The sequence below is a fragment of the Buteo buteo genome, chromosome 11 (assembly GCF_964188355.1).
Source record: "Buteo buteo chromosome 11, bButBut1.hap1.1, whole genome shotgun sequence".
In the NCBI taxonomy this organism is placed as follows: Eukaryota; Metazoa; Chordata; class Aves; order Accipitriformes; family Accipitridae; genus Buteo; species Buteo buteo.
The window spans coordinates 3,788,873-3,816,755 of record NC_134181.1 but is presented as its reverse complement, the minus strand read 5'-3'; the positions used below and the strand labels follow the sequence as shown (position 1 = coordinate 3,816,755).

Here is a 27,883-nt window from a genome sequence, read left to right as displayed (position 1 = left end):
TTGGAGATTGCTAGGATACATGGGGCCGCCCTGCTCCTCGGTTCAGTGAGAGTTCAGGCAGTCTGGCAATCCTCCTCTTTTCTGGCAACAGGTCCCCCTATTTCTCAAGACTCTTCTTTTCCTCCAGATTCAACAGGATGTTGAACTGGATCTCACAGAACAGCTCATGGAAAGGAAAGGCCCTCTGACACAAACCAACGTCACTGGAGAGGGAACTGTAATGTCAGGGAAGGCATCTGGAAGGTGAAACCAGGAATAAACCAAGCACTTCAAACTATATCGCTTTGCATGGCTGTGCTTTATTTCCAGTCTTTTGCAGTACAGCTCATGAGTCTTAACAAGGGAAGAACTTCTGCGCAAAATTCAGTAAATGAAAAAAAAAAGACAGTCCTGTGGGGAAAAACTGGAATTGTATTTCCATAACACAGGCCTTTCCCAGAAAAGCCAGGCATGGGTCAGCGTGAAATGCAACACCGCACATCTGCAAGGGACTCTGCCCAGTTCCTCCCAACCTTTTCCATTTTCATCATTTGCCATCGCTTGAAACCTTCTGCCCTAACAACTCGCAACCACAACCGAGCTCTTTCTCAATGGGAGCTCTGGGAGATTGGGGCTGCCTGGAGCCAGGAGAAGACACGGGTGACAGGGTCAGTGGGTCACTGGTGGGTGGGAGAAGTCACCTCCCCTCTGCCTATAGCTCAGGGTGAAACCCCACGGATGGCTGGAACAAAGCCTCATTTTTCCCTTCCAGTAGTAACTCAAGGTATGATCTGGTGTGCAGCACTTTTGGTGTTGGCCTCACGTTCTCAATGCTGACCTATCTTGACGGTCTTCAACCGGTGGTTACACCGACTCTTGCTCTCCACCAGCTTCAAGTGACGTCATTTGGTCTTTTTCCCAAGGGCTGGTAGCCATGCAAGGTGCCATCGGCACGGGCGTTATGTGACGTGACCAGTGCTTTGCCCTGGAAGAACGGTGCATGTGCGCGAACGCCTCCCCGCAGCCCTTTTCAAAATGTTTGCGCAGGAACGGCCATAAAACGGGCTGTATTGACCCAAAGATGCAATCCAAGTCGTTTGAGTCTAAGGCCTTATCTACATCATATTATCGGGACCGAGAGAGCACAGATGCACCCCGGGAAGGGAGGGGACTGCGTGCGCGAGAGGGAACGGCGTCGTCCCTTCTCTCCTGGCGCGGGGAGGGGACTGCGGGCAGAGCTGGGTAATGATTTGTCATCGCAAGGGCTGGGGTGTCTCTCTTTGCAGAGGAAACCTTGGCCGTGATTGACAGCAGGGCTGTTTTTTCGCCGCTTCCCTTGCTGTTGACAAGTAATAATGAAGCTTTGTCAGTCCATCATGGACATGGATATGCCCGATTACGTCGACTCCTTGGATTCCTCTTATACCATGCTGGAATTTGACAGCCTTCGGGTGCTGCCCAATAACACCGGTGAGATTTCTGTTCGATTCCTCTCGAATAACCTCCACTACCTTTGTTATAAAGCTGAACAGCTAGGAAAGGCAGGTAGGAGGTGTGGGGCAAAGGGTGGAAGGGGTAATATTTAAGCAGCTGACCTGTCAACTTGTGTTGCATCTGCAGTTACGTTTGGGCTGTAATGGGACCCCTTCACTTGCCGGTGCTATTTTGAGATATTCTTTTCCTTGGTGGGCTGAGCGTCACGTCCTGAAGAGCCCGCGAGGTATTGGAAATGTTGGTAGAGCTCTTCATGGCACACCATAGGTTTGTTCCTCAGTATGACTTATGAGAGGATTTATTACCCATATTTCTTCCTTAAAATGTGTGTTTCATTCCCATATATGACCTAGGTTCATATTTAATCCTTGGGTAAACAAAAAGCCCATCTCAAATGGCGTTTTTCTGTTACTCAGACAATACACCATGTGTCCAATTTAACTTGTTCCGAGGTACTTAGATCGAGAAGCAATATCCAAATTGTTACTTGCCTTACATTTTTTTGCTGGCTACCAAGATGGTCTAAAAGCTTTTACAGCACACAAAGAACTTGGCTGTGAGGCGTGAGTGTTTATATGCCAAGACTTCCGCTTTGTTCACAGAAATAAAGAGTATTGTGTGACATACGTTTAGGTTTTGAGTAGCCAAAAATACTCTGACATAAAGCAAACACTATTCCATGAAATTAACTGTTCACTGTGTGAAAAATAAAGGACATTTTAGTCATATAGCACAAACTCAATCATGTAACCGAATGAGATTCTGATGTTTGCAATGCCTTTGGAGAGCTTTGGCAGCATTTCATTTAATTTGTTAAGAAGCTTAGTGAAATTAAGATGGGATTTTCAGGGTCTCGCGTTTGCTCATTAGCTGTCTCATCAAAAGAAATCAGAGTTTCAGTAGGGCTATCATCTACAATATAAAATGATTAGACTTATTATTGTGGGACATGGAGGGATGTCAGGAGACAAATAAAGTCAAAAGGCCTAAAGAAATTGGAATTTAAATTTGACTTCAAGAAAAGCTCTGTCTGTCCCCAAATAAAAGATTTTCAATATATTTTTTTTGCCAGCTCCAGATAGACTGGATCTTATTTCTTATTCTTGCAGAAAGGTTTCCATCTGCCATCCTACTCCAGAAATGTTATTTAACACAGATGTTTCTCTTTGTCACTTGCTGCTGAACAACAAGATATTTTTTACTTTTTAGAGTGGTACAAATTTCCTCAAAATTCAAGATAATTTGGCAAGTTAACTACCAAAACCTGCCTGGGGCTCTCTGTTGTTTCATGCAGTGGAACTGACAGGTTGAGTTTTTTCTGAAGTTTATCTAGATCAGTATTGTGTTATTTGTCTAGCTGTTAATGAGTAACTGCTCTCGGGAACTAGCTGTTTTGAAATTAGCTTGTTTGACTTGGGTAAGTGTCCTCTTCTACCGTTTATAAAAATAACTTCAAAAAAGACCTGAAATGTCCATGCATGGAAATACATTGCTAACCAGCTGAGTTCAGTTCCCATATGTAACTCCAATAACAGTTCACACAGCTACTATGTAGTTGCAGAACTATTTTTAAAATTGTTAGAATCAAGAAATAATCTCATTTTAGGTATTTTTAAAAATTTACTGGATTGTTTTAAGCCATATCTTTCCCATTATGCAAGATTTGTCTGTGTCATTTCCCCAGCTAAATCTAATGGCAGTTTTGCCCTCTATAAACACAAACAGGAAGCGGTACAATATTTATTTTAATGGACTCGGGACTGTTTCTTACATTCTGAACAACTTTAAAAGCAAAAATTAGAATATTTTCAAATAAGGTCATGCTTTCTTGAAACCAACTCTTTCCTTCTTTGGAATAGTATTTCATCAAAATTTGGGGTTGATTAATGATGTGCAGTGCTTCTAGTGCTAAGTCTTCTGCTTCAGGAAGCTGCTGTAATTTTGAGATTTGCCTAGATATATATTTTGGATTTTCCACCTCTAAGTACCCGTAATTTGCCAAATATTTTGAGACTAATTCAAAATAAAGAATAGAATCCATTATGGGAGTGGAGAAGGACTATAAAAAAATTGTCTGTTTTAAATAGAAAGGATGGCAAAAGGAAATGAATGAAAATCAATGTTAATCCTGTGTTTCCTTTATAAAATATGTGTTGTAACTGCAGAAAATTTCCCAGTCTGTACAAATTTGTTTCCTTTACCTTGGCTGGCATTACAAGCCATATTCTCACTTGGGTTTTATGTGCTGTTAATACCCATTTCCTCACGCTCTTGTCAGAGTTGTCATTTTGCTTAAAATATGAAGCATTATTGAAATACTGCACTAATTCTTTAGTCAAGTGTCGGTGAACACTTTCTCCCACAGCGGTGCTCATTTTCCTGTCTCAGCACTCAAACACCACGCCGATCCTTGGGACTCTGGCACAAGGTTGGCAAAACACCTTTCCCAGCCCCGCTGCGGTCTGACCCAACTCGGACCGCGAAAAAGCCATCAAAGATATTTTGACAGTGCCTGACCATCCCTCAAGCTTCACACGTGCTTGCGAGGAGCTCTGGCCTTTCTGGCTGGCCTCCTTGTCATTGTTACTGTAGGAACACTAAATCAAAGCTCTGTTTTATCTCAAAAACTCCTCCTCTATTTGCTAAAAGCTGATGTAGAAAGCGGCTGACCTGCACGTGGCCAGGGCTTCAGTGCTAGCCCCTGTCCAGCCCTACAACCCTTGTATGCACAGGTTTCGCAACGCTGGCTTTGGCTACCAAGTTTGACTTAAACACTCACTTATGATCTCTTTACGTTCTAGCCCGGCACATGTAATTTTGGGGATTTGTTAGCTGCAAATTATGTGCACCGAGACTGGCTTGGATTTCTGGGTAGATAAAAGCAAAAGTCATTCTGGAAAGTATTGCAAGGTAATTCTCGTGTCCAATGTGCATCTAGAAGAGATGTAGCCAGAAACATAACTGAAAAGAAAAGCAGCAAAGAGGTCTGCAGTGGTCGGATATTGTGCAGAGCTCCAGCTCTGAATGGAAGCCAGATACCATTCCCCAGCAGCATCCTCCCTGCGACCATCCTCCCTGACATTTCTTATCACTGTAAAACTTGGCATCTTCATTTCAGCCCTGGTTAGTTAATGACTTACGTACAGAGGCAGTAGGTAACAAAAATTTGTACGTGTTCCAGTTGTGAGCTTGGTTGACCCCAAAGCTGGTGAAGCCACTGGGATACTCTCATCAGCATTAGGTAGGCTGTAGCTCCCAATCTGCACGCTGCTTGTATATAACTCGCAAAAGATGGTTGAAACTTCATAGCAACCTCTCTACAGAGGCACAACAGGTTAAATGAAGCTGAATCACCGAAGTAAATGGTCTACAGTTTTCAGCTGATTTCACAGGCAGGCGATTGGGCTAGCAGGGATCCTGGCTTTCCTCTGATTTTCCTAGCAGTGATCAGTCCGGGGAAAACCCAGACATTCCTCAAATACTGGGTAGGTTTGAAAGTCACGTCAAAACAGACTGCTGATGCACGCGATATCGGTTGCGCTTTTGCTCTTCTCTGAGCTAATTCTCATTTGGAACTCATCATTAGTTGGTGACAGGATTTTCTAGTTAAAATCTATCACCGTAATTAACATGTGCATACTGGCTCAGGGCTTTCCTTTTCTTTACTTTTTTTTTAAATTTCTTTTAAGTTCAACCAAGCTGAAAATGACACATGGCTACCTAACAGGGACTGAACTTCTAGCTATGTATCTCCCCTAACAAAGAGCCACCCAACTTAACTGTAGCCCGTGGGCTTGTCTGTGTTTTCATGGGTACAAGTGAGAGCAAAATTTGGTTTGCTAACTTCCATGGGCCCTCACATACTCAGTGCTGATGGTCCTTCCTCCAGTAATACTCGGTTTAAGGCCAGATTATTAATTTCTTCCTTATATCAGCAAGTAGCTGCTCACATGTCTTATGCACTTAAGGGGAAAAAGTTTTCTCTGGTGAGTAAATGCTTTCTAGCATTAAGAACATTTTGCAACCTGGACCCAGCTGAAGGGTGAAATGTCCACTGGAGACCCCAACTGTATGACCTTGGCTTGATTCCTCTGAAGTCAGTAGAGAAAGGATGAGTGGAGCGAAGAGAAAATCGGCTTTATTTTTGTTGTGCAAATTTTTAAAAGGAATCCAGCACGGTAGGCACATTTGTTTATGGTCATGTGTTTCTTCAAAAAAATAGATGGAGCAACAGATGCGGGAATGTTTGGTAGTACAGTGACCCTCAAAGGAATATTCTAGTACAGCTCGTTTAATACTGAGTGATCAAGCAACAGAAAATGAAGAATCAATGTAAAAAAACTAAAAATCAATGTAAATTACCATTAAGCACCTCTGATGCAGACAATTTTCCCAAAGGACCCAAGTGCCACTTACTGACAAATGTCAGAGCTGGGAGCATCTTACATGGATTTTGGGAACAGGTAAATCTCAATTCCTGTCATTATGAGCCAAGAATGATTTTGATGCTGTCATTCTTTCTTGTCATGTGGTTCCCATCTTGCTACAGCCTACTTATTTATTCATCCATACGTTAGAAGGTGAAATATAGATCAAAAGGGGGTTTTGAGGCGGGGAAAGGAAGTCTGACCTTTGCATTTGTGAAGTCTTAGCTAAAAATGTCTTAGGCTTAGCTAAAAAACTTCCCAGTTTTTGAAAAACGAAAGTTTTATTGGCTTTTTTTTCCTTGGTTTTTGATTACAATTTTCATTGCATAGCAAATATTTTCACTATATTTTTTGATGTGTATTCATATACAAAAATAGCCTTCTCTCTCACTCGCTCTGTGTATATACATGTTGTGTGTGAACTACCCAAAGCTATTTTTATGTATTATGCATTAGAAAACTTTCTCTAGACTGTCCGGATCAGATGCCAATTCATCCCCTCTGAGTAATTTTCTCTAAGATTTGTTGTTGCTCAGAACAACAGCAGCTGAGCTTTTCTCATCACCGCTCGTCTCTTCTGCGAGGCAGGATGCTTCTTGTCCCAGAGGCTTTGCCGATGTCACTGGACCATGAGATCAGCTCCCCTGGGAGCGAAGAACACGCTCCCAGAGGTGCGAAAAAATTCATAAAACCAACCTGCAGTGAGTGCCCAGGTCAGGACAGACTCCACAAACATTCCTCCTCTCGGTGAGATGTAAACACTGTCATCTGCGTCTTCTCAAGTGTCTCTTTTTTTTTTTTTCCCCTTTTTTTTTTCTTCCCCAAGCTGTGCCTCAAATTAGGTGGATTAAGAGGGCAGCGAGTCTGGTGGTTAAGGCCAAGGGAGAAGTTTAAAGGGGAGTTTTCAGCAGTGTATACACAGGCCAGGCAGAGGCAGAGCTATTCCTGCCCCAAATGAGTGGGTGCAAAGAGAGGACATGACAGAGGGCATTCATATGACCTAATTTTAGGTCCCTAATTTAGAAGGTCAATCTTCCTGCACACCTCTATTGCTTTCCAGTGGAAAGCAATAAGCCTCTTCAGAGGGCAATTCAGAGCAAGAACCAGACTTAGGAGAACTAAAGTAAGCCCTGTGGGAGCTGCTGTCTCTGTCTTCCAGCTGCAGAGGAGCTCTCAAGAGCAGCCTTTTATCTCCAACACCTCTATCGTGTGCATGAAATAGTTTGTCCTTCCTGCTTCTGCTCTCTCTTCTCTGCTTTCTACTTATTCAAGCTTATGATGTTCTTTCCACTGTCTTCTATGGGCACCAGCTTTGAACCATGTTCTCCAGGTGTGTAACTGGGGAGGTGGCTCCCCATCCCTCAAAACCATGTATCGATCTCGCATCCAGGTAAGGTTTTTCTACATCTGTCAAGAAAAGTAGTGCTAATTGTTACATTCTCATGAGCATGTTGGATTATGCAGCTTGAAATCTCTCTGTGCAGCAAAGGAAAACACCAATATCAGAAGCAAAGCAACGGAGTTACTCTCAGTTGAGGCTGAGAAGAGCACGGCCATCAATCTGGAGGTTTTACTAGCAACACATACTGCCGGTGCACACGTGCGTGTGGGGTTGGGTCAGTGCATACTTTGCTTAAAAAAAAACTTGCCGCCAGCTGATTCTGGTTTCCATCACAGAGGGGTCTAATGGTCCCTGTTCTCTGCCCGCAGAGGCCATCACAGCCGAATCAGCGAACACCAACCTGCTCACCAACGGCATCGGCTCCCTCTGCTCCATCTGCGGGGACCGGGCAACTGGCAAACACTATGGGGCGTCCAGCTGCGACGGCTGCAAAGGCTTCTTCAGGAGAAGCGTCCGCAAGAACCATGTCTATTCCTGCAGGTACATGCCCCTTCTGCAATAAATAAATACAATTAATTGACACTGTAAAGAATTTGGGGTGGAGAGCAGGTTGTACAACGGGGCCCTTATCCCAAATGCGGAATTATCATGCCGTGAATGCTAACAGTAATACTGCAGTTTAGTTTCTGGCTGGAAGACAGGGAGCTAAGGAGTAAGCCAAGTCCTATCTCATCCTGGACCCTGACACCTTTTGTGACACCGAGCAATCCATTTCATGAGTGTAAATCAAGGGAAACTTATAGACCTGAGGTTTGACTGGGGTGTATAATCTGTAAGTACAGCTTCTGGGTGTGGAGTGACACCGTAACCTTATCACAGCCCAGCAAGGGAAAGCCAAGGTGGCAAAGGACCAAAGCTCCAGAGATTTCATCTCAAATGCAGTGTTTCTTGATTTTCCCAGTAAAAAGCAGCAAGCATCCAAGAACCTGCCACCCCCCAAAACCTCCACCTCCCCCACAGTGTCTCCATTTTTGTTTTGAAATCATTAAACTATGTATGCTGACATATCACTGAAGATTTTACAATCATTCCGAGAACCTAGGATGGACCAGTGATGATTCATGTCCACTTTGGCGCACAGGTATACATTTGAGAGAATTTTTTTACCAGGAGGAGGCTATAAATTATACAGCAGCTATCTTGGTTGACCTTAGAAAAATGGTGTTTATTTTAGCACTGGAGGAAGGGAAAAACAAACCCGAATACACTCAAGCCCTTCATCTCTAGTTAAAACCTGGAAGTTTTCTTTCTGTTCCAGAACTCTTCCTCCTTTAAGGGCATTCCAAATCTTTGCAACGTGAGTCACCTTGTTTGTTCAAAACGCTCCCGGGGTCCTTATCACTCCAGGACACACCAGCCGTGAAAGACACCCAGGGTGGCAGCACCGTCCACCCACACGGTGCCCATCCCAGGAACCATGGGATCCCTGCAAGAGGAGGCAACAGCTACTACTGATTTCTTTGAAATTTCGGCTCTCAGGCTCCTGGGAGTAGAGCTGTTGCCCCTCCCCGGGAAACCATGAATCTCTGTGATATCTGGCAGCTCAGGGAAGATCCACAGCATTGAAGCCAAGCAAATGGCAAATGCCTGCTTGTCTGCAAATCCTTATTTGGTGAGCCGCGCTGTATTTAGCCCAGCTCGGAGCTCTGTTGTTTATCGCAGGCGTGAATTCTTTGGAAAGTCTTCGGGCCTTTGTACCTTTGGCTTTTTACCAGTCTGGAAAAATGCCTCAGCTTTTACAACCTGATGATGGTCCCAGAGCAACCCACGCCGTCTCCTCTCTGTGTGGCAGATTCCTCTTCCATCGCTTCTCCCACCGTGGCAAGAACTGCCAAGGCTACATGGGCCACCCCTTGAACAGCACATGGGTTCCTAAATCCCCCATTGAAATGGATAGGAAATAGGAGGCCGCTTGCCTCAAAACTAGGCTGAAGACACAAAAGAGCTTGTGGTCCACAGTGTAATTATTCTACACAAAGCAGGACAGCGTTAACGAACGGGATCAAACGAGTCCTGACGCCTGACGACCAATAACAGTCTGAAAGCGGGAGATGGAGTTCCTACACCACCAGGCACCAGCACAACTTGAGTCACAGTCGCGCTTTCACAGCCAAAACCATCACAGTCCTCGCAGGGTGGGTGGTCTGAAGTTGCTGCGCTCCCAGCTGGCAGGAACGGCAGTGGGGAAGAGGAGGAGCTGGGCCAAGCCGACGTCGATTCAATCCTTTTCTTGCAAACCTTTGGCTCTTCTCTGGGTTCAGGCAATGCGTAGCTCCGTGAGGTCTGGGACTGTATTTGGGGCTGCTCGGGGTGAGTGGGGTGGCAAATGCCAGGCCGGTTATTCCATATTTTATTTCCCATCTCCTCCCAGGTTCAGCCGACAGTGCGTGATAGACAAAGACAAGAGGAACCAGTGCAGGTACTGCAGGCTGAAGAAGTGCTTCAGAGCTGGCATGAAGAAAGAAGGTAGGTGCAAAGAGATATTGCAAAACCGCCTGCTGCTGGCTCTGGCCCTACTCCCACTGCAGAGCATGATGGAGAGCAGCGGCAGCCCTGCCCTGGGGAGATAACGCTCCTGTGTCACAGTGAGAGATTTCTTGTTGAAGCTGAAAGCCCCATTTCCTATCTTATCAGGTGGGAATCTCAATTAGAGCCTTGTGACAGTATTCGCGATCCTGGGAGGCTGGTCTCTTTGGGATATATTTATACTGGGAAAGGGATGGGCTTCCTCAGGCTTTATTTAGCCTCTAACTTTTTCACAACAGAAATTCCCTTGCTAAATACCTGCTAGTGTGACTCCTAACCCCAGCTGTGACAACCTCAGCGAGGACCTGCTGTCCTCAGTCTCATAAATGCCAACAACTGATTGCTGCAGAGTAGCGCTTGGTGGTTGACTTGGCTGATGCTCAGGTAGCTTGGTGCAACCCTTAAGGGCAAAGTACAACCCGAACACGACGCCTTACGGCGCGAGAGCTGCTCCTCCGTGGCGCAGGGCACACCGGGAGTGCTCCTGGGACCTGAGCCAGCGTCAAACCCTTCTGTAGGTAGTGCTGTCCTCGTGGTGGGTAGAGCACCACGCTAGAGCTACTGTTGGCACTACTGCTGAAGGCACCACCTAATGTTGGCCAATGCTTTTTGTTGCACTTCACGTTGGCTGTATGAAGAGGGAGGTGGAGCTTTGTAGAGCATTTGGGTACCAGTGACCATCGGGAAGTGCCCTTCCAACGCACTAAAGGAAATACTAAGTGTTACGGTGCCTAATGCTAAGCAAGAGAAAAACCCACTTCTGTTAACCTATGCCTTAATTCCCTCCAACCAGCTTCCCTGGGAAAGTTAGGGACCTATCATAGCACTTCTGATCTCTGCTCATTCAGTGTTTGCATAGTGGGAGAGCATGGATGATACTATTTTACTTACTCCAAGCTTTCCGGGCAGAAGACTGTCTTTGTCTTTGGGGGGCCCAACCCAGGAGAGATGGTACATGCCCCTGATGTGCAGGTAGTTGGGTGATGGTTTCAGCACTCTTCACCCTTCATTTGTGCTATTTTCCAACCCATTGACAGCTAAAGGGTGAGGGAGCTAGGAAGGAACTTGAGAGTTTCTTTCCATGCCACCGAGTTAAACACCCTTTACCCACAGGGTGAAATCCAACTGGAAATTTGTCACTGATTTCTGGTAATTCACAAGATTTCACTGGTGATGAAAAAATCTTTCCAACCTTCTGACCATATGTTTTCCTGGAGAACAAGGGTGTCTTGCAATTTGGCATAAGTCATGGATGTAGCAAAAATGCCTGCTGGTTTAGTTTAGGAGAAATGGAGTAAATACAGCAGATGGAAAAAAAATAGCCCTCAGAGTAATAAAGACCAAACCAAAGCATATCTGGTCACTTCTACATGGGGATGGAGCCAATTGCCGATGCAGCAAGCTCCACAGCTTGGAAAGGCTGAAATCTGGTTATCAGATCCATTCTTTTAGCTGAAGCATGATTTTTATTGGTTTTATGGTAAAAGTTATAAAACCTTGGCTCATGTCTTCATTATTGATTGCAGCTCGATGGAAGATGACTCACTTCAAGCTCCACATAGTCACATTCTTTGAAACTTTTTTTATGAGTGCACAGTCAGGTTGTGTGCTCACAAACTGCTCATGTGTTTGGTAAGGAAGGTTTTAAAGCACCTTGAGCAACTGCTTTGCGGAAATTAGCTTAGCTGACCAGAGCTATATCCAAAGCATGTGTGCAGGACTGCGAACGAAATTTTCTTGCACAATTGTGTGCACAAAAAGAACACAGTTATTTGCTTTAGGGTGGTTCTAGATTAATATTAAACAGTATTGCGAAGCATTAGGGAAAAAGAGAAGCCATGTCTTGGGATAGAGCAGTATTAGGAGGATACAAATGTTTGTACAACATCTTTTGGCGGCGTGCACCAATTCATGTTGGGACACCACAGTTGTGACAGCCACACTCAGCGTGTCCTGTTGTCCCAGCACTGGCACGCAAGAGTTTGTCACTCTCTGGCGCACACCGCTTTGCAGCCGGCCCATATAATAGCAATCAGACTTTCCAGGGTGTGGTAATAGCATTGTTTGTTCTCAGTAGAGGGGAAGAAGCTGGAAACGATCCTTTTCCCAGCCTGTCTGTGACAGTACACCTGGGGTGGGGTGAGCAGGGTTGTGTCACCCTCGCACGCTCCCCACCGCCGGCGCCCCACTGATCCACTGCTCCAAGGGTGCGCGCGCAATATCGGAAAACTTGCTGTTCCCCAAATGTTCTCATCCCAGCAAAACTAACTGATAAGCTGGAATTTTGGATCCAGAGTGGTTTTGGGTTTTTTTTTCCCCACTCTTTCTGTGTCGTAAGAAGTGACATGACACGTTTGGATCTTTCTTTCTCTTTTCCCTTGTTGGAAACAACTCTAGTCTGTAACAGATTGAGAGGGGCTATATTATCTGGCTGGTAGAAGGGAGATTTCTGCCTAAAGAAAAAGCCATACAATGCAAATATCCAAGCTAGCTTTAAACTGGCTGTCTATAGTGGCAGCTGAGGGTCTCAGCACGGGCTGGTGCTGGAAGCACAGCGCAGTTGGGCTATAGGTTTGCTACAGGTTTGGGGCAGCTGGATGGACGTTGTTGACAAAAGCATCAGTAGGGTCCTTTCGACTGTCTTCTTTGTACACTTGGAATTTGATCCTGCTTTCGGAAAGGACCAGCACTGTCCCACACAAGAGCCCTATGCCTCCAGGCTTGTGCATTGAGATGGGATCCAGGTTCCATCGGCACCAGCAAGAGCAAGAAAGGGCCAAAACTTGAGTCTTGTGGGAAGTCCAGTCCCCAGATTTCCTAGAAATTAGCTCTTTCAGAAACACTCCTATCCCAATTACAGTTTTGGTGTCAATAATTCCCTTTAATAACTACAAGTAAACAATCATTAAAGTTGGGACAAAGGGAGAGAAAAGGCTTGCTTGAAGACAAAGCCCTTCTTGTCTCGTGAAACACCACTATGATCAGGATTTAAGATTTTTACAGGAGATTCAATCCTTTGTTCTTGTTTTGTGGTTAAGGCTGGGACCACCGCAGGGTAGTCTGGGTGTTTTGGGGATTTTCTGGCTGTTCCCTCTGATTTTCTTTCTTTGCACAGGAGAAGATTCGATTTCTATTGTTTTGCACAAAGATACCAGACAGGTTTTTGGTCACTACAGCATCAGTGGATGAGGAGTGCACCAGATACTTAAACGCCCAAAGAAAACGGCAGGATACTATTTTTAGCATCTTGCTGAGATTATGTTTAACCTTGAATAAATTAGCAGGGTGTGATTTTTCAAGTGAGCCAGGTGATCTACTCACATGGAGCTGAGCGTCTAAAACCCTGGAAGCCTTTTGAATTGCCAGCACTGCACTGTCAGGATTCAGTTTGCTGATGAAAAAAAGAGGGGTTAATATTTAACCTCTCATCCCCTTTAAAGTAATTTATGAATGTACGTGAACTCCTTTAGTTTTATGGAGAAGTAAAAAGAATTATTGTATCACTCACTGCCACAACACAGTGGGAGGATTTGAGGCTATTTTTTATTTATTTTTGTTAAATTGGACAGGTTTACAGGACAGGTTTATTAGTGTTTCACAGGACTTCTATCTTGTTTCATACCTTTTGCTTGCACATCTCTTCTGCCAGCTTTCAGAAGGCTGGGACTGCGGTTTATTGCAAAGATGGATGGAAAAGATAAAGGATCTTCCCTGCTTTGTGATAATCATAAATTAGGCCAAGAGCCCACGAAAGGATTAAATGTGCATGTACCATTTGGATTTATTTGCAGAAAAAACACACCACACCTACAAAATCAGAGGTAGCTTGGGGAAAAAAAATTATTTGTGCATATAAATTAATCAGGCAGCAGAAGGAGTAAATCTATCAGTGGAGAGAGAAACACTGTGAGCACTGGTGAACGCCAGCACCGCACTGGTGCGCTCACACCTCCCTCCTCCTGCTCTCTCTTTATGCCATTTATTAATACATTTCCAACTCCATCGGCGTTAAATGAGGATGGTTTTAGTGGAATAATAATGGAAACGGTAGCTCCCATGTAGGCTTTAACCTCTGCGGTTGCCATGGGAAGTTACTGGTTTGCTGCTGTCCCCTTCCAATCAATGCCTGTGCCTGTATTTATTGGACTCCCCAGAGGTTCCTCATCACAAGCTCTGTACCTACGTGGCAAGGCAGCAAGGACAAAATGTTTGGGAAACAGGGGTTTGTTGCAATCCCACAAACACAACGCTGTTTGCTCAAGAGCTGCTGTGCATGCTCCGCAGCCTGCCCGGCCGCCGGCATCCTCGATGCCCTCGTGGCAAAAGTGCCCAGCCTTGGTCTGAATAACAAACCCCCTCCGACGGCTCCTCTATGTCAGATGGAGAATATATTTGTTTTTCCATCCGTTTCCCACAGTTAGGACATGCCGTAGCCATGGATGATTCCCCGCAGGGAGATACGGGCACCATCTCGCCCTCTCTGCCCTTTCCCCAAGGGAAAACCCACGTCAGGGCCACGTTGTCCCTGGCTGGCAGCATCGGGGGGGCTCGTTCCCACTGACGTCCCCTCGTGCTGGGCTGCTGTGGCCCTTCCCAGTGTTTTTTTGGCTTTGGGAACCGGAGCGTTGGGCAGAGGACAGGATTAGAGAAGAAAAAATGGACGAGCAAAGTTTTGCCAGGCATATACTGGAAATAGTAGTCCCTGGGAGGGAGGCAGTGGGATCCAACATTGGGATTTTAGTTCTTCCTGCAAGTTGGCTGAGTTTTATTGACTGCAAAGCCAAGATCACGTCTGAGCCCACACACCCTGAGGGCCAGCACGCCCCTTGAGCACTCCCGATGCCTCACCACGAGTGACCTATCCCTTCCCTTTTACAAGCACAATAAATATAGCAATATAATTACCACACAGTAATAGATTAATTTTGTGGCAGGTAAAACATTAACTCCCTTTTGTATCTAATTCTGTCGCATCTTGGGTACTTTCAGCGATAACACCCAAATCACCTTGAGAAAGTCGGTCTGTACCATCCACTTACACTTGAAGATTGAGCTTATCAGAGCATGAGGGAAGCACTGAAATATGTGCCATAAAACAACCCGGGAGAAAAACAGGCTGAGGGTTCTTAAAGGAGTCTGTTGTCGGGGACTAGGACCAGGTCTGCATGGGTTTGGAAGACTTACATAAAATGTGTAACTCGGAAAAGCAAAATTTGTATCTCTTCTTGTAAATGGGAAAAAAAGAGCCCCGTCACCCCCAGAGAGCTACGTGGGGGAGCAGCTGATATGAAACCAGGCATAGAAGGTTGGGTGGGAACTTTCCAAGGACGTCAGCGATGACTTGGATTCGGGAGGACTTGTTGCTACTCAATGCTGGATGCTGCTGCTCATCTTTCTGGTCTACCAAAAAAAAGCCATGAAGGCTTAATCTGTTCTGAAGTTTAATCATAGATTATGTTTCCTATAACCACCTTCACCTTCAGACTGGTAGGGATCCCCGGCCAAACAGTCTTTTCCATCACCCCGCCACCATGCCTAGGGTAATGTATGCTGCTGCCTAAGGTAGGTTAGCAGAGCCTCCCAAGGGCTGTAGTTGTTTTTTTCTCTAAACTGATGTCTAATTGCCTCTACGTATTATCCACAGCCTGAAAAAGCTCCAGTAACATGTATTTGTATTGCATCTTTTACAAATTGATGTATTTTACTTATCCAGCCCCTTGCAGCCATTCAGGCAAGGTTGGCTCCGAGGTGCAAAACGGCTTTGGTGGCTGGACCCCAGCAGACCCCCCTCAAGCACACCCAGCTCAGAGGCGAGTGGGTGCTGACTGACAGCAAGGCTGAGCCCCAAATCCTGGAAAATAAATACTACGCTCCTGACGATAACAGGAGATATTGATTTTTGTCACTGTTGCTTGTTTTTTTCCCCTTTCACTTTGTTGGCCTCTCATCAGAGGCCAGTTAGGAAAACAGATCAGTGGTTGGGCCTGAGCTGACAAAAAAAATCCCCCACCTTCCCACCCTGTGTGTGAAACGGTGTCCACATCTCCTCCTTTGCACGAATTCAGAGAAACGTGCCCCATGCAAAGAGCGATGCTTGCTCTAAAGCAAGGCCCAGCAGCGAGGCAAAGTCTCGAAATAGTGATGGAAAAGGATTTTGCTGACTCTGCAAAAAATTGCTGCTGGAAAAATCTTCTCCAGTGGCCACTTTTGAGACAAAACCACACTATTTCACATCCAAGGGGTTAAAGCACAGAAGTGAGTCGCGCTTTGACAGCTATGCCTAAGTCATTCCCCCTCGATAAAACCAAAAGGAGCCTGGAATTGCTGTATGAAGGAGGAGGCATGTGTTGCATTATCACCACATGCTAAATCTTCCTGCTCCCTCTGTTTTAAGGACCTGACAATTGACTTGCCGAGCCGTACGTAGCCAAGATGTACAAGCTGTCAGGAAAATGCTGAGTCTGCATTCAGGCTCCTTCCTCCAGCCCCATGTGGGCTTGCTTGCTGCTGGATGGAGGCAATAGGGCTTGGGGGAGAAATCAACACTGAAAACAACATTGGACTAAGTCTAAATTCTGCTTTTTTTCCCTGCTGCTGTTTTACTTGATGGCTGCAGTGGAGGCGAGTCAGTTCTTGGAGCCTGTGTTGCAAAAATAAGCTGCCGAAGCGCAGTAAATCTGTTATGTTCAACAGGCAGGGTTGACAGAGCATGGGGCTAGATGTGGCTTGTGCTCCAGGGAAAAGGATGGTTAAAGGGTGGCATGGACCTCAAAAAAAATCAGCATTTTTTTTTCTAATTCACCATGGCATGGCCATATCTTTCTGTTTGCAAAAAGCCCAGGGCTGATCTTCACTCTGCTGTGGTCACTATAGTGTGTCCAAGGTGCGTTATATCACTGTTATTAACAGTTCACGGCGGTCTGAGCTGATCTGCAGCAGTGATTTGCACAGGGTGCCGGCAGAGCCGGAGCCAAACCCTGGCTTGGTTTGTTCCCTCAGCTACGTGCTGGCCTTGCCACAGGGTTACAGACTCATTGAAATCACCAGCGTGACGGGTAAAGCTGAGGGAATGGTTTTAAGGGGGAATCAGTGAATTTAAGCTTCCTTTCTTTGGAGCTTCCTTAATGAGGTGACTCTTCGTGTTCTCCGTGAGCGGTGGCTATGTCCCCTGGGGACCACCGCCTGCGATGCCGCAGGGACAGGGCACACCTCGAGGCTGCTTTGGGGTGGGATCAGAGGATGGTTTTTCCAGTGCTGCCGTAGAGACAAGATGGAACCTCAAGAGCATCCTGCTGTACAGGGAGCTCAGGTGCAGACATGGCAAAAAGGGTACGGGAGGCCAGGACTCCAGCAGTGTGGGTGCATTGCCAAGTGAAAAGGGTCGACACCAAGTCCCCAAACTCCCCGAGCTGCATCAAACCCCGTCGGACCAGCTAACATCCCGCAGGGGATGCTCTGACTGCCAAATGGCCTTATTGCCCTCTGTTGCTCCTGTGCTTGGTCTTCTCCCTCTGTGGTGGCCTTTTTCCCCTTCCCCAGGGCCTGTTTAATCTTATTGCAGCCTCCAGCAAGAGTGGAGGGTCTTGCAGGCACTAAAGCCCCATCCGCTCCCGTTTGGGGACCAAAAGCGACAGCAGCCATCGGTTGGGGGGGAAGTTTCTTGCTAACACAACCGCTGCTCGCTCTCATTTCAGCTGTGCAGAATGAGCGTGACAGGATCAGCATTCGCAGGAGCAGCTACGAGGACAACGGCTCGCTCTCCATCAACGTGCTCACTCAGGCGGAGGCCATGGCACAGCAGGTATGAAATGCAGGGCCAGCCCTCCGAATGAGTACGTGGCCTTCAGCTATTCCATATGGAGTTAGGAACTCACTAAACCAACCAGGGCTGGATCTTTTTCTGCCCTCGGATGGCTCTTGCGCAAAGCCACAGGGAAGAAAATGCATTAGAAGTATCCAAAAGCAGACAGCAAAAATCCTTGGTGCATTATCAAGACAACAAGTCCTGCAAAAAACAGATGCAGCCTTTGGCATGTGAGATGCAAAGCTGAAATTCCAAGGGCTAAGGGATGTTGCAGACCCCCGGTCCCCTCTGCCCCCAGCCTAAATTGTTGCTGCATCCCTAAAAATCCATTGCATTTCATGCAGAAATTTATCCCTCTTTGCTGCACACTCTGTCCTGCTCAGAACACAATGTTCCCGTCATGGTCAATTATATCTTTTCTTGTAACTTTACCAGAGCAACAATTTTAGGAGAGAAAAATAAAGGTAATAAAAACGCTGGGCTTCAGCTAACGCTGATTGCTTTTTTATTTCATGTTCCGCAATGAATTTCACCCTGCGCATCCTTTAAATTCTTATGCAAATATCCTTTCTCCACTGAAACATATGGTCCAGATGTTGCATATTACATGCAGCAATGCGTCCACTTCCTTTTCAAAAATTACGATGTTTTAACCCTCTCCTCCCCCACGCAGCTTTTTAGAGCTGGAAATGGGTGCTTTGTGTCCCAGACAGCAACTCGGGGGAGAAAGGCTGGATGCGTTTCGTGCATTTGGCTGGCTTAAGTGATTGATGGGAAGCTGAGCCCCAGTGCTGCTGGCTACTGCTGGGAAGGGGAATATTAATCAGATTTTGTCCTGAGCCAGCCTGGAGAGTGGGAAGAAGGTGGAGGAGGGAGGGGTGTCTGTTGGGACCGAGCACCACCTCGTGGAGGCTTCCCCATGGGCTGTACATTGGACAGGTTATATACACTGCTGAGCAAATAAATAAGTGTGCAACCACGACGGCAAATGTCTTGTCAATGACGTGATGAGATTAATGTCTGCGAAGGCTGACCGTGTTATCAGTGAATCGTTGCTATCAAGGATGGCAAAACAGCCCTGATCTGGTCCCAATGCAACTGGGTTGTTTCTCTTTCAGTATTCGTCGCTGAGTCCGGCGCACAGCGCGGACATTGCTATGAAGAAGGTGGCAACCATCAACGATGTGTGTGAATCCATGAAACAGCAGCTTCTGGTGCTGGTTGAATGGGCAAAATACATCCCGGCGTTTTGTGAGCTCCCACTTGATGACCAGGTAAAATGCAAATGCCTCTTCCCTGCAAACCCACCGCCTTCGATAGGAATTCCCAGCCATACTTTTCAACAGAGGAATCTGACATTAACACATAGATCACCCTATGCAGAGCCATAAACTAATAGGAGAGAAAGAATAATAAAGGACAAGGGATCGATTAAAAATAAGTCAAGTAGCCAAAGTCCCCCAAAATATAATAGAGTTGGTCACTCCAGTCTGCACAAGGACCCAGTCAAAAAAGACTGGGTTTCCTTTTACTGGTAGCTGATAGTTGAATATAAAAGCCATTTATTTCCTAAGAACTGAAATGACTCAAGTCCCTCTTTGCTCTTTCATTGAAAACAGCTTTTTGTTTAGTTTGCCATGAATGTAGCACTTCTGCAAAGTGAAGATATACTAATAATGTCTAGCTCTTAATAGTACTTTATCTGTAGATCTGACATATCTAAGCAAACACCAAATTTGGCTGAATCTAAACAGCAACAGCTGACCATTCTGTTCTCTGCTTTTCAAACATAATGTTATTTTTTTCTTCTGTGCCATCTCCAGGTTGCCTTGCTCAGAGCCCATGCAGGAGAACACCTGCTCCTCGGGGTAGCCAAGCGGTCCATACCATACACCGATTTTCTGTTATTAGGTAAAGTAGTGAAATACACTCTTGCTTTTATAATTTGCACACCTGTGTCATTGCCAAGTATCCTGCTTCCCTGAAATCCTCCCTGCCCTCCTGAGCATGGTCTGCACATCTGGCTTGAGAAGGTTTCTGGAGAAGTGTAAAAAAGAGCAAGCAAATTCACTGGGACTTTTACAAGTGCTCCATTACTGCTTTGAAATTGTTGATGAGAAAGCCCCCAATATATAAATGGCATCTCCAACTGCGTTGCCTTGTTTTTGTAACTGCAATTGCCAGGACACAGGCAATGAGGTATTTGGGTATCGGTGCCTAAAAACTTAGCAGAAAGTTCTATTAAAAATTATAGTGCACATAGGTATTTCCTTTTCATGTAGCTCTCTGCCACCAAAAACACAGGTGGGATTATTCTTGGAAAAATGAGAATACTGACCCTGAAAGCCATGCATTAAAAAAAAGAGGGAGGGAGAACTTTATCTGAAAAAAACCACACCAAAAATAAAGATGCAACACCACTTGCAAACAGATGCTAGGTATAACAGAGGGTAAACCAGAGCAGAACGTGGAGCAGGCTTTGTGTACAGTGTGGGTGCACTGACATGTGCAAACGAGATAAATAAGGACCAAAGAATGAGATCGACGGCTTGCTTCTCAGTCGTGAATCTGAGTATGAAGCTGCACACTGGAAATCTGCTGCACATGGGCACCGGGACTATCTGGCAACACGCCTTGGGGTAACTTCTGGATAAGAGCGTGTCCGCAGAGCTAGAGAGAAAATCTGATGGCGAATTTCTCTTGTCTCCCCAGGGAATGACTTCATCATTCCAATGCACTGCCCGGAACTGGAAATCGCTCGTGTGGCCACCAGAATCTTGGATGAGTTGGTGAAGCCCTTGCGGGACATCCAGATCGATGACAATGAGTACGCTTGCCTTAAAGCCATCATCTTCTTTGATCCAGGTAAGCTTCCTTCCCGATTGCCAGACAAGGGGCTTGAAAAGGAGTTGAGGGCTCTCCGATAACGAGGAAAACCCCTCGGCGGCAGCTCTACATTTCACCTGCCTCTGCTGTAATGAGCAATAATTTGCAGTGCAGCAAGGATGTGTTAGAAGTGACCTATTCCTGAATACTTTGCTATTTAGCAAGTATGAACTCCAGCCAGACCGATGTGCGAGACTCTGCAGACCCTAGAGGAGTTTTGCTGCTTCTGTAGCTTAGCTTCAGGAAAGCCCATCAGTCTGAAATGAAGGAGATGGCTATTAAGGACATATATGCCTATATTGAATTATGCATAAGCAAAGTGAGTCAACTGAGCAGCAGTGTGGAGCATCCACCGGAGTTCAGAAAGCAGCATTAAAAACCACAGAGAGCTGGACCGTTCAGAGTACCCAAAAATATCAAGGATGGCTGTTAACAGCTCTTGTTGGAGGTCAGGGCTGGTCCGCACAGGATGGAGAACAGGGAAACACACAGAGGCAAACAAAAGCTTGTTTTCAACAGTTGCTGTATTCTCATTCCACAAACACGGGGGGTTCTGTCTCAGCCCAGGTTCCCCCCAAACGCTCCTGTTTCTACATGCCTGCAGCACACACAACACCTCCTCCAGGTACATCTCGAGTCCCTTTAGTGTGTCTTGCCCTGTAGCTTGGAGAAGAGATCTCCAGTCCAGAACAATGTCTTTTTGTCTTTGGCATCTATTAGCATGGAGAAATTAGAGTATCTTCCATTAGTTATTTTTTTTTGCTGTGTTGGCTGATTTGAAATCAAGATACAGGAGTTTTACAAACATCATGAACTTTGGCTCGCCAAAGAGCCTGCTGTAAACCTGAGTAAGGGTGGTATTATCAAATTGAGTTTTACAAATTACCTTCTCGGCTCATCAGTATCTCAGTGAAGCTTTAGATCATTGCGACAGTGAGGCGCTGTGATTTCATCTAAAAGGAAAAAGTGCAAAGCTCCACAGAAGTGAAATTCGTTCATGCTAACAAGCAGGCATGTCATAGAGTTACATGCTGACATACAATAATTTGTTAACCACTTCATCTAATCTCTTGGCGTGGTGATCCCTAAAATGTGGTGCTTGTGGATTCTTTGTAGACTGTGAAGGAAATGGTCCAGTGAGCCAGAAATCTCAGTTTTAGATAGCAGGAGAGGCAGGAGTGGAAAGCTGTAAATTCCGGCCCTTCACCCTACCCAGAGTGCACATTTACTTGCTTAAGCAAAACTGGACCAGTGGACCGTGAAGAACGAATCGACCACAGGTCAAAGACATGAATCTGGTGCTGCAGTGGGTGTAATTACTTCATATAGGCACTAAACCTGCATGAATTTAGTGGCAGTAGTTGAGACTCAAAGTTTTCAGGGGAAAATTCCAGGCCGTTTCCTTGGAAGGGCAAATATGGTTCAACATCTAAATCCTTCCTCTTCACTAATAGCCAGACATATCCACTTGAAGCAAGCTCTTATTTTCTTACTATTTCCCCTCAAATTCCCATTTCGCCCTAAATTCCCCTTATGGTTTCCCTATTCCATGTGAAAAAGGAAATAGTGGCAGCCCAATGCTAATCTGTCAGATAAACTTGCAGACTCTGACAGATAATTGCCAGAGGATCACTGGCACCTCATCCTTTTCCCTCTACAGAACCTGACTGACAGGGTAACACTTTTTGGTTACACAGCCCAGCAATTAACTTCATTTTTTTTTTCCCCTCCCAGACTGCAAAGGCCTGAGCGAGCCCGGGAAGGTGAAGAACATGCGCTTCCAGGTCCAAGTCAACCTAGAAGACTACATCAACGATCGCCAGTACGACTCCCGAGGCCGGTTCAGCGATATCCTCCTCCTGCTGCCCCCGCTGCAGAGCATCACCTGGCAGATGATCGAGCAAGTCCAGTTCGTGAAGCTTTTTGGTGTGGCCAGGATCGACAGTTTGCTGCAGGAGATGCTGCTGGGAGGTATGAGCCCTGCTGAGAAAGGACAGCAAAGTTGATTTATTTCAAAGCCATTACAAGGCTTCGTGTCTGGGGTTTTGTCCTTCTCTGGAGGATGTATGGTAGAGAGAACTTGGTCTTGGGAGGAGGGAAGTCAAGGCTCAGGTTGATTTGTAGCTTGAACGTGGGTCCTTCTCACTCCAGTCCAACCCCCAAGCCATTTTTTTCCCAGCCTATCTCTGAAAATTTGACCCAGGATCAGTTTTATAGAAATGGGTACACTTTGCAGTGCTTCACACCAGCGGGGCACTTGACTTTTTAGGCAACCTACCAAACTGATGCAGTTTGCAAGAAGAAAATACATTTTTTTGTTAGCAACATGCAGGGCACTTGACTTTTTAGGCAACCTACCAAACTGATGCAGTTTGCAAGAAGAAAATACATTTTTTTGTTAGCAACATGCAGGGCACTTGACTTTTTAGGCAACCTACCAAACTCATGCAGTTTGCAAGAAGAAAATACATTTTTTTTTGTTAGCAACATGCAAAAGTTATAAATATATGGGAAACCCTGATAAGAGCAGTAGCTGGGACACACACAGAGACAGAGGAACAGTGCAGTTGAGTATTAGTCGAAACCCCAGCCATCGTGGGAGGTTGTGCCTAGACAGTGAGAAGGCAGAGAGCAAAGACGACGGCCGGAGCAGGAAGGAAGCAAAGACAAGCCAGGATATTAACCCCCACCCACAGAGGTCTTCCACATTCTCTGAAAAAAAGAGATTTGGCCCAGAACATCTGGCTTCTCAGTAACTATGCAAAGAATGATGTCTTTTTTCACCTCCCCTGCAGGAACCACCATTGATCTCCAGTACCAGTCAGGACCTCCCAACCTCAACCTGGAACCGCTGCCAGGACACGTCCTCCCAAGCACCATGAGCTCTGTGATTCACACCGCTCCAGACCGTACGTGTCCCATTTTTACGCTATTAGTGTCAGCATAATGAAGGGACTGGACAGGAAAAGCAGTTAAGAAAAAGACCTTTAAGTTTATTTATATGTTTAAGCATTACACTTGAATCAGAGTTCACAAGCCCCCCCTTGCTGACACCCTTTACTATGCAGTCTGGAAACATGCTTCCAAAAAGAAGCTGAGATTTTCATGTACTAGCATGATCCAGAGGGATTTTGAGATGCTACTAAACATTATGAGATTTAAAAAAAAGGAACTCAAGATTGGTGACAGTGTGTTTCTATGAATAGAGGCAGTGCTGGGAAATACCACAAAGAAGCACACGCAGTTATTAGTGGCAAGAGTTTCCCTACGTAAAGTGTCTTGGTTGCTGTCGACCAGAACACAATATGACCTGAATACAAGACCATCTTCAACCGCTCTGGGCACTGCTGCTAGGCAATGGCTATTTGTTAAGGCATTTATCCGCTGTAGTAGCAAATGGACCGTGCTATTAAAAAAAATGAGTAGAATATGAGTTGCAATTTAATAGCCACTGCCATGTAATCACGACGTCTTGTGCACAGTCTCCTGCCACTTATGATCATCTACCTCTTGTAGCATATTTTGCTATTTCTCAGCCATATAAATGTTGGCATCATGTATTTGAGCTTGCTTTTTTTTTTTTTTAAGCCACCCTGCAGCAAGGGAGATTAGAGAGATGCTGTGTTCTGTAAATGAAGTATAGTGGCTAGCAGGTTGAGGTCTCCTCTGAAGAGGAGAGGAAGGATTGAAAAGCAGTTGGGGGCATTTCCCAGTTGCAAAATACTGAGAAGAGTCGCTATGTGCCTATCAGTCCTTGTCACAAACAGGAAGGAAGAATACACCTGAACATGCCTGATTTGGGATGGATTTCCCTGCCCCATGCCCGAAGCTCCTGCTCCTTGGTTCATAGGATGGTTTGCTGATTTTACTCGGGCACTGCTCCACTGAACAGTGTCCAAGTCCATTTTAATTCTGTTTCTTTTCTCTCCCACAGCATCTCCTGAACCATCCCTTCCATCTCCTTCTACAAGCACAGGCAGTGAAGACTATAAACTAGGCTCTAGCGCAGGACCCAACGCCGTAGCGCAGCTCTTGCCTCAGACAGTGATACCCAAGCAGGAGATTTTATAGGGAGAGGTGGAAGGAGAACCTGGGAGCAATGTGGAAAAAAAAAAAAAAAAAAAAAAAAAAAAAAGGTGCTGAAAGTGAAACGGGCCCTTTCTCTTTGCAGAGGCAAAGCACAGCAACCCCCTGCCTGTAGCCGGATCTGTCTGTCACACTCTTTCCCGTCCGTGAGTCGAGCATCAAGACTGCAGCAGGAGCCTCACCACGGGTCTTCCCACCACCGTCACCCTCTTTTCACAACTGATTGGGGTTAATGCTCTTTTCAGTAGGACCAAGACTGTAAGCTCTTCGGAGCAGGGCTTCTGATTGCATTTGTTATCGCCCAGCTCGGTGTGATCGCGACCCCTTTACGGCCTTCGGCCGCTATCTTCATAAACCCAAATGCCTTGCGCAGCTCCAGGTAATCGTTAATGAGTACAGCATGTCTTGAATTGTCAGTACGAAAAGGTCTATTCCCATTAAAAATGTAATCACACTCCCATTTCTCCTACTGCTTGTTAAGCTTTAGGAAGTATATCTTCATAACATTTAGCAGGCCAGCGCTTTCTTATTCCGCATGGATGTGTCTTGTTCCACATAGCCCAGCTAACATTTAATGCTGGTCAGTTATTATTTGTTATCAGGAATGGCAACATTTTGTTATTTTCTATAATTTCCAGTATATCTACAGTCTAGTTGTGAGTCATTTGATGCATCCTCTACTTTGTGCGCGCACCTAACGCAGCTCCGAGACGGCAGCAAGGATCTCTGCATCAGACCGTGGCTGCTGGGTCTGCTAAAACCCACAACTGGCAGGAGGCTCAAGAAGCTGTTGACTTACTTACCAAATCACTGCTTTGTATCTCCTCCAGACTTTTACTGCAACCATATTTGGAAGAGGCAACACCTGTAACAAAAATGCCCCAAACCCCCTTTTTCCCAGTACGCAGATGTGATTTTCCTGTAGCTTTGTATGTTGCTGTAACATCATGTTTGCGACCTAAACTTCAAGGCTCTAAATTGGCAAAAAAAAAAAAAGAGGCAGGTCTCCTGTGAGCCATGTATTACAAAAAATATTTGTATTTAAAACATAAGGTTCTTCTGCACTTAATGTAAAACTTAATCACCAGTAGGTAAGCAACTATTAACCATGTTATAACTATTTAAAATAAGCCCAATAGATGACCATACAACCCCAAACGTTCCTAAAGCACGGTCATTGTGTTACGGTGTTTATTTGAATGAATTGGATTTCATTAGAAAGCAGATTGCCGGACTTCTACAGAGCTTATGCTCATCTGCATAAAAGCCCAATGACCTCCATCAGACAGCTCGAGGGGTTACAGGCGGCCGTACTGAACAGCAGGGCTCGACGGGGAATTCTTAGTTCTGTCACACCACAAATCTGCCAACCCACGTGCATCCCCGCCATGGCAAAGATGAGATGACGGTGCCCAGCTACGGCTTTGTGAGGCTTCTTTCACCAATGCTCGTGAAGCACTTTGAGATCCTCGGATGGAGGATGCTGACTATGAAAATGCAATCTTATTGACTGAAAGAGAAGTTGGGAAGAGCATCTGAACCTTCACCGAAAGGGGAATACTTTGTTCTCAGGCTACCTTTCATTCGTTGGGGAGATATTTTAGAGTTACCATTCTACAGCACGAGAGAGATTTGAAAACCATTGAAGACTGGGTTGAATTTCACCTAGGATCACAACGTTTTGTTTTTCTACTGTCTGTGATGAATTTGATCTGACATTCTATGCTGATAACTTTGATTTGAAACAGCTATATCTGGAAACCAGGTTGTACTGCAAGCATTCCTGCTGCATGACAGATGCAACTGTACTTACCTAACATTGCTTCCAGTTCCTCCATGATGTAGATTACATTACTTTTCTAGAAATTAAATGTACATTTATACTCACTAATGGTAAGAAAATAAATCTATAGCAGAAATAATGCCATATTCTCATATTTCATATGGACAGTTTGCCTTTTTTCTTTAATTCAAAGCTAGGTTTTCAAGTTTCTATATCGATTTTTCCAATGCAAATACCTTAGGGATTTTTCACCGTAGGAATTTATTTTTCATAAAAAAGAATCATCCATGGCTGCAAAGCTCAGCTTTCACTCGAGACTGATGTAATTAATAATCTAAGACATTATCTGAGAGAAGAAAATAAAATTGTCCAGGAACAAGCAGATACCAGACTCAGCCTCCGGCGTTCAGCTAGTCTGGTGAAGTTTTACAGCAAGAATAATTTACTGTCTTACAAGGGGCCTGTATTAAGGGCTAGAATAGATTCATAGCAAAAAATCTCTTCCTGGCTTCCCTATGTCAAACTCCACTTTAAATTAAACCAATATTCTTATGCAAACATAGCTTGGAAGTGACTATTTTATTAGATTTCTGCTTTATTGGAATCAAGATTTTGTTAACGAAAGAGGTTCATAGCCATAATTTAAAATTATTTTAGTCATCTGGCAAGACGCCAGCTGCTTTGTCAGAACAACATGCATTGTGCATCTCAGGTAATAAAGTCTTACTTATTTCTCTGTAAGTTATCCATTTCTTGCCAATTATAACATTTGGCTTTATTAATGTCAAATGTAGGTCTTAGCTTAACTTTATCCTGCACTACAGTATTAAGAGAAATTGCAGAAATATTTCAGAGGTGCAAAGTTACACTTAACATTATTAAGAAACTAAGACTGTGATTGTTTTGATTCATGCTGGCTATTTTCCAGAGCTCTATTTGGGTATGACAAGAGTAATGTGCATTACAGTAGCATCTATGCTCCTGCAATACAGTCAAGAAATACTGCAAGACCTGAATGACAGGATTCCTCTATGAAGAAATTCAGCACGAACAAAAAAAAAGGAAAGAATCAGTGACACAAGCAAAAATATGTAACAATCTCATCAATCAAGAAGCACTGATCCATATTCAACCGCAAAGTACGTTGCATGAATTGAACTGTTACTCTGTTCAGAGGAGTAACACTTAAGAAAAAAATAATACAGAAGTGTAATGTTGGCGCATTTCATATTAACAGACTCAAGAATCATTTACAGCCCCCCCATCCCACTTCTTCCCAGCTGGAGAAGGCTACTCAAGTGGTGGGCACTGGCCCAGAGGGAGACCCAGGTATGGTTGCCACTCGGGGGAAAGCCGTTTTTAGGAAAAATGTGGCAACGCAGACAGAGCTCTTGTGTAAACCTGAGAGATGGAGGGGAATGGATACAGGTCCCTGCTTGGGGAGACAGGAGAATCCCCTCCCGGTCTCCCTCACCTTCCCAGTTGCCCCTACGCAA

The 27,883-nt window shown here is 45.1% G+C and overlaps 1 protein-coding gene across 1 annotated transcript; it reads left to right on the top strand.

The window, feature by feature from the left end:
• The first annotated feature begins 1,334 nt into the window (after positions 1-1,334).
• Positions 1,335-24,589, top strand: LOC142036238 (hepatocyte nuclear factor 4-beta-like). The gene is made up of 11 exons (XM_075039366.1): positions 1,335-1,449; positions 1,890-1,901; positions 7,623-7,782; positions 9,674-9,768; positions 17,523-17,629; positions 18,751-18,906; positions 19,456-19,543; positions 20,345-20,497; positions 22,253-22,489; positions 23,314-23,427; positions 24,453-24,589. The coding sequence occupies exons 1-11, from the start codon at positions 1,335-1,337 to the stop codon at positions 24,587-24,589; spliced, it is 1,374 nt and encodes a 457-aa protein (XP_074895467.1).
• The last annotated feature ends 3,294 nt before the right edge of the window (positions 24,590-27,883 follow it).

Bases quoted from the DNA above. Each gene is read 5' to 3' on its own strand.
- LOC142036238 (XM_075039366.1), top strand. From the start codon at position 1,335: ATGAAGCTTTGTCAGTCCATCATGGACATGGATATGCCCGATTACGTC. The intron at 9,769-17,522 runs GTAGGTGCAAAG...CTCTCATTTCAG, and splicing joins AGCTGGCATGAAGAAAGAAG to CTGTGCAGAATGAGCGTGAC. The intron at 22,490-23,313 runs GTATGAGCCCTG...CCTCCCCTGCAG, and splicing joins GCAGGAGATGCTGCTGGGAG to GAACCACCATTGATCTCCAG.